The sequence below is a fragment of the Bos indicus x Bos taurus genome, chromosome 15, assembly GCF_003369695.1.
Source record: "Bos indicus x Bos taurus breed Angus x Brahman F1 hybrid chromosome 15, Bos_hybrid_MaternalHap_v2.0, whole genome shotgun sequence".
NCBI lineage: Eukaryota > Metazoa > Chordata > Mammalia > Artiodactyla > Bovidae > Bos > Bos indicus x Bos taurus.
Window position 1 is genome coordinate 36,905,455 of NC_040090.1, and position 7,168 is coordinate 36,912,622.

The window sequence follows — 7,168 nt, forward strand, 5'->3', positions numbered from 1 at the left end:
CCCGTGCTCCACGATAAGAGAAGCCACCACAATGAGAAACCCATGCCCCGCAACGAGAGTAGTCCCTGCTGGCTGCAACTAGAGAAAAGCCCATGCAGCAACAAGAACCAGCACAGCCAAAAAGAAATAAAGAAAATAGTTTTTAGAAGAATGAAGTAAGTCAGAAAGTGAAAAATCAATATCATATATTAATTCATACACATGGAATATGGGAAAACGGTACAGATGAACCATTTCCAGGACGGGAATAGAGACAAAATGTAGAGAACAGACTTTGAAATAAGAGTGGTGTGGGGGAGAGGAATTGGTAATTTGGGACTGACATACCCTAACATGTGTGAAATAGATAGCTAGTGGGAACCCACAATATCGCACAGGGATCTCAGCACAGTGCTCTGTAATGATTTGGAAGAGTGGTATGGGTGGGTAGAGTCGAAGGAGGGCTCAAAATGGAGGGCATATATGTTTACATAGGGATGATTAATTCTCTTGTACAGTAGAAACTAACACAATAGTGTGAAACAACTATACCCCAATAAAAATTAAAAATTAAACACTGAACAAATCAAACATTTACAAAGAAATCATATCATCTCATTCTTCTGTATTGTTTAAAGTAATGTGACTCTTCCCAGCAGGGCACAAAAGATGCACATGTAAATTCACTAGGCTTGGATAAATTGCCAGGATCCACAAGTCCCTTAAATAAAGCAATTTCTTCTGTCGCAATATATCTTGAATTAGTAACTAATTTTACCCTAAAATTATAGCTCACCAAAAGGAAGCTGCAGAACTATATGACAAAATATGACAGCACACCAAAATGGCAGCATCTCCACTGAGTTTTCAGACTTCCTTCTGAACTGTTTTGTCAGGTCCCCCAGCTGGCAGCACTGGCTGTCCCTGCCCCTTAGCTTCCTCTTGCTCCTGGCCCTTGGTGCCAACATCACCCTCCTGATCACCATCTGGCTGGAGACCTCTCTGCATAAGCCCATGTACTACCTGCTCAGCCTGCTCTCCTCACTGGACACAGTGGTCTGTCTCACTGTCATCCCCAAGGTCCTGGCCATCTTTTGGTTTGACCTCAGGTCCATCAGCTTCTTTGCCTGCTTCTTTCAGATGTTCATCATGAATAGTTTCTTTGCCATGGAGTCCTGCACATTCATGGTCATGGCCTACGACCGCTATGTGGCCATCTGCCATCCATTGAGGTACCCATCCATCATCACTAACCAATTTATAACCAAGGCAGCCATTTTCATTTTGTCCAGAAGTGTCTTTTTGACACTGCCCATCCCCATTCTCTCAGGACGTCTGCATTACTGTGGGAGAAACGTCATTGAAAACTGCATCTGTGCCAATATGTCTGTCTCCAGGCTCTCCTGTAATGATATTACCATCAATCGTCTCTACCAATTTGCTGGAGGCTGGACTCTGCTGGGATCTGACCTCCTCCTCATCTTCCTCTCCTACACCTTCATACTGAGGGCTGTGCTGAGACTCAAGGCACAGGGAGCTGTGGCCAAGGCCCTAAGCACATGTGGCTCCCACTTCATCCTGATCCTCTTCTTCAGCACCATCCTTCTGGTTTTTGTCTTCACGCTTGTGGTAGAAAAGAAAATGTCCTCTGACGTGCCTGTCTTGCTCAATGTCCTCCACCATGTCATCCCCGCAGCCCTCAACCCCATTGTCTATGGGGTGCGAACCCAGGAGATCAAGCAAGTAATCCAGAAGTTACTGAAGAAAGGATGGTGACAAGAACAACTGGATCTCTTCTTTCCTAAAATCGGATGGTATTTGAATGGATTACTCAATCAATAATTGAATCAATGAGTGGACTGAAGTTCAACATTGATGAATTTTAATCTCAAACTGTGTAAACTGTTTTTGTGTTCCCTTTAATAAAGCTTCAGTTTTATTTAGAGTTCCTCTTTCTCTCACACTTCAAAAGGAATTTCCTTTAAAAAGTTAAAAAGAAAAAAAAAAGGAATCCCCTTGACCCATTTGTCTCCTTTTCCCATACTTCTTATCCTATTTTGTCCAAAATACTAAGATTCCTTATGCAAGTTTTAAAGTGAGAGATTTATGTTCCTGAACAGACAACTGTTAATATATCATACACTTCTTATCTTGGGGATGCAACTGTGTCTATTTGGTGGGCTGTGTTGTGTAATTTGTAATGTGTTCTTATTCTTATTTCCACCGAAGGGAGTATATTGGAGACTAAGATAGTGGTAGTAGTGTCAGTCACACAGTCGTGTCTGACTCTTTGTGACACTATGGACTGTAGCCCACCAGCCTCCTCTGTCCATGGGATTCTCCAGGCAAGAATCTCTTAGAGTGGGTTGCCATTCCCTTCTTTAGGGGAATCCTCCCACCCACAGATTGAAACTGCTTCTCCTGAATTTCAGGCAGATACTTTACTAGCTGAGCCACCAGGGAAGCCCAAAGATTACAGGAATTGAAACTTCAATTCTGAATGCTGGAAAGTTGCTAATATTCTGTAATTGTCTTTTTCTCTAAACTTTCAATGATATCACAGGCATTATCTAACTCACTGTCTCTCTGCCTCTCTTTTCTTCTTTTCACTTCTTTTCTCTATCCATGTGCATTAGAAAAAGGCAGGTTTTTTCCCTGAATGCTCATGTGTGTAACAAGTATCATAAAGCTTTAGTAGATTTAAGGGACTATCAAATGTATGACCCAAAGTGTCTGTGCATTGGACACATATCTTTTGGATCCAGGGTTCCATGGTGAATGATATGCAAACACATGGTATGCTAATGAGTTAAAGAATTTAAGCAACATAATATACGATTCAGTAACAATCCTCAAATATACAATAGACTATATGAACGTTATTTCTTGTTAATTTTAGTTTCTAAGTACACTTGGGTTCTGCAGATTCCATTAGCTATTAAAGTACAAAAGTAAATAGAATGCTCGAATTGCTTTCAGGCTTCCCTGGTGGCTCAGTCAGTAAAGAAACTGCCTGCAAAGAAGGAGATGTAGGTTCAATCTCTGGGTCAGGAAGATTGCCTGGAGAAGGAAATGGCAACCCACCCCAGTATTCTTGCCTGGGAAATCCCATGGACAGAGGAGCCTGGCAGGCTGCAGTCCTTGGGGTTGCAAGAGTTGGACACAACTGAGCCACTAAACCACTGCCACCACTGCTTTCAGGAGCCCAAAGTTGGTTTAGAAAGTGTGTGTGTTAGTCATCCAGTCATGTCCAACTCTTTGCAACCCCATGGACTGAAGGCCACCAGGCTCCTCTGCCCATGGGATTCTCCAGGCAAGAATACTGGAGTGGGTTGCTATGGTCTTTTCCAAAAGTTGGATTAAGAAGAATATAAATAATGAGAGGGTAACAGGCAGGAAGGCTGGGGTCCCCAAGTGGAGGAAATAGACTGCAAATGTCAGACTTTTTTCCCTCTCTCTTAAGAGGCAGGAGGAAACAAACTACAAAAGTCACATTTTTTTTTCTTCTCTATACAAAATAAAAAGGAGGTTTCTTTTAAAACTCTGTCTTACCATGACATCTGGTTCTGCCTGAACTGAACTTTTCTCAAACCTTGAGTTAACCAATGTGTTTTTCTTATGTAAATGTTTTTCTTAAACTATTTTAATGAACTGTGTATTTACTTTAGAATCTGCCTTTCTTCAAGTCGGTTCCACCTAAGACTGAGGACTGATAATGGCTCAACAAACCAGTATGTTTTACTCATGGAAATGTTCTCTTAAGCTGTGTTAAAGAAACTTGTATTTGCTTGGAAACCTGCCTTTCTTCAAGATTCATGTCAATTGTTTTACGGCCTGGGATGACTCACCTTATGCCAATGCTACCCCAAAATGCATGTTGTGGGTGAGGGGCCTAGTGAAACTCTCGCATTTTGAGACATTCCCTTTCTCTAATTAGCAGCTTGCTAATAGGTGTATAACTTCTTGCTATAAACTAGTAAGGGGGCACTCTTTCTGCCCCCTTCTGATGTCTATGTCAGAAGCTTTCTCTATCTCTTTTTTTTTTTTTTTTTTAATAATTTAATACATTTTATTTTTTTTTCTAATTTTATTTTATTTTTAAACTTAACATAATTGTATTAGTTTTGCCAAATATCAAAATGAATCTATCTCTTTTATACTTTAATAAAAGTCTACTACACAAAAGCTCTAAACAATCAAGCCTCGTCATGGCCCCAGGTGGAATTTCTCTCCTCCAGAGGCCAAGAATCCTGGTTCTTGTTCATGGCTCATCAACCTTTCAATGATAATTTCAAAAATATATTATTCTCATATGAAGAAGTTGAAGAATTAAATAATGTGTCTCTACGGGCACTAAGATGCTGAGAAACATAGGAAAGCACCAGATGGAGTTAGAAGGTATGAGTTGCAAGCCTTGCACAACCACACACACATACAAATTAGTTTCCTGGAAACAAGTGAGTTGGTGTTATTGTTTCATGTTCCTCTGTTACCTGAAAATAGTGAACAATTTGTGTAGAAGATCCCTTCTACACGTAAGATCTGTGCCTCAGTGACAACATACAAGTGTGTTATTTTCACTGTGAAAGGAAAAATCTACCAAAAGTTCAGTACTATTCTCAACATCTGGTTCTTTCAGTCTTTACTGAAAGCATCTGGAACACATCTCTTGCCTTACTTAAGCTTTCATCCTGCAAAGATCTATCCATTTCTTTTTCTTCTTCCACTCACGGTGAAAAAGAATAAATATATTACTATTTAATTTCTCTATTCCTGTATAACACTATGAACTACTATTTGAAAAATAAGCATGTACTCACATAAAGAGAAATAAGTAAAAGTGTATATTAATATTTTATTGAGAAAATGCACTTCTCAAAAGTAAAAAGCAATCTATTCAGATTGCTTGGTTCACACCATAAATAACGGTTTTCTTTATTACTTGAAGAGTCTCCCAAAAAGCTTATTCACTTAAAGATTTCAATATAAAAAAATTGTCTTGGCTTAAAACTGCATAAAATTGTATAACTGGATACCAATGTAAAGGTCTTAAAAATATAGGTATAAGAGCCATCTTTCATAAATATAATGTAAGTTTTTATCTTTTATGAATGAAACTGTTATAAACAAGCAGGTCAAGAGTTTGTGTGAATATATGTTGTAAATTTTCCTTGGTAAATGTTAGAAGTAGATTGCAAGATTGTAGAGTATGGGTATGCTTAAATTTCTAGCAGAATATCACGGTTTGAACAGTGCTTACCCTATTTTACTTTCCTTCCAGCAGTAAGAATTCCAGTTCTTTCTTCCTCCACATCCATGCCAACACTTGGTGTCATCTTTTTAAATGTCAGCCATTCTTATAGCTGTGCAGTGGCATCTCATTATAATTTTAATTTGCATTGCTTCAATTGGCCATTTAAATGGCTCTTTTTGAAAAAAAATTATTCATTCTTTTATTTTTGTAACTGAGTTACTTATTTTATAGTTAAGTGATAGCATTATATATTCTAGAAAACAGTACTTTGCAGAAATATGCATCATGAAAACTTCTCACAATCTGCGTCTTGCTTGCATTCTCATTTTTCCATTTTCATTTTTTAAAGAGAAGTTATTTTACATTTTGATGAAATAGAACATCATTATTAAGTCCTTTGAGGCATACTCATTTTGTCCTAATTAAGAAATACTGACCTGTCTTAAGCTTATAAATATTTTTTCCAACAACTTCTAATAACTTTTAATTTTTGATTTTAAGTATAAGTCTATAGTCTAAGGTTTGTTTGTGGTATTGGATAATCACTAGAGGTTGTTGTTATTGTTGTTTTGCAAGTAGAAATACAGTTGGAAGTTTCCAGCAGCATTTGCTGAAAACACTATCATTTCTCCCATTGAATTACTTTGGGTCCTTAGTCAAAATGCAACATTTGTTCATGTATAGGTCTATTTTTGGACCCTCTATTCTTTTCCATGACACCAGTCCATTACACATTATACTTACTTACACAGAAAACACAATGTCTTGATTACTTTATCACATTTTATGTAATGAAATGAGATAATGTGAGTGCTCCAAAGTTGTTCCTTCTTAAAATTGCCTTTATATCCCTTTCATTTTCATATAAATTTTAGAAGCAGTTTGTCAATTTCTCCAGAAAAGATTGCTGGGATTTTAATTAGGATGACATTGAATCTACAGATCAGTTCAATGAGAATTAATGTCCTGAAAGGCTTCCCTGGTGGATCTGCCTGCTAATGCGAGAGACATGGTTCTATCCCTGGATTGGGAAGATCCCCTGGAGAAGGAAATGGCAACCCACTCTAGTATTCTTGCCTGTACTCTAGTATTCTTGCCTGGAGAATCCCATGGACACAGGACCCTGGAAGGCCACAGTCCATGGGATTACAAGTGTCAGACATGACTTAGCTGCTAAACTACCACCACCAACATCCTGATAATATTACCCCTTCTGCTGCTGCTGCTAAGTTGCTTCAGTCACGTCCGACTCTGTGCAACCCCATAGACGGCAGCCCATCAGGCTCCCCCGTCCCTGGGATTTTCCAGGCAAGAACACTGGAGTGGGTTGCCATTTCCTTCTCCAATGCATGAAAGGGAAAAGTGAAAGTCAAGTCGCTCAGTCGTGTCCAAGCTTAGCGACCTCATGGACTGCAGCCTACCAGGCTCCTCCGTCCATTGGATTTTCCAGGCAAGAGTACTGGAGCGGGGTGCCATTGCCTTCTCCAATTACCCCTTCAAACATGTGTAAATAGCACATATTTACATTTTTTACATTTTCTTAATTTATCTCAACAATACTTCTCATTCCCATGTATAGATCTTTCACATATTTTTAAAAAGTATTTCTACATACTTTAATACTATTTTCAACATTTTCCAGTTCATTTTCCAATGGCTTATTTCTAATATATGAAAATATTTATTTTTATCTGTTGATCTTATATTCTGAGATATTGACAAATTAGTTTGTGCAGTTTTAAAAATTGAATTTGTAAGACTTTCCACATACTTGATATGGTTTTCTTTAAATAAAGACAATTTTGCTCCTTTATTCTTCCCAAACTGTGTTTTTTTATTCCTTTAATTTATTGCACTGCTTAGGAAATCCAGTACAATGTTAACTGAAAATGCTGAGTGAGAGTGGACATCCTTATCTTTTTTCTTACGCTGAGA

At 38.3% G+C, this 7,168-nt stretch overlaps 1 protein-coding gene across 1 annotated transcript; it reads left to right on the forward strand.

The window, feature by feature from the left end:
* Positions 1 to 807: 807 nt before the first annotated feature.
* LOC113904825 (olfactory receptor 56A3-like) lies at positions 808 to 1,755 on the forward strand. The gene has a single exon (XM_027561915.1). The coding sequence runs from the start codon at positions 808 to 810 to the stop codon at positions 1,753 to 1,755; it is 948 nt and encodes a 315-aa protein (XP_027417716.1).
* The last annotated feature ends 5,413 nt before the right edge of the window (positions 1,756 to 7,168 follow it).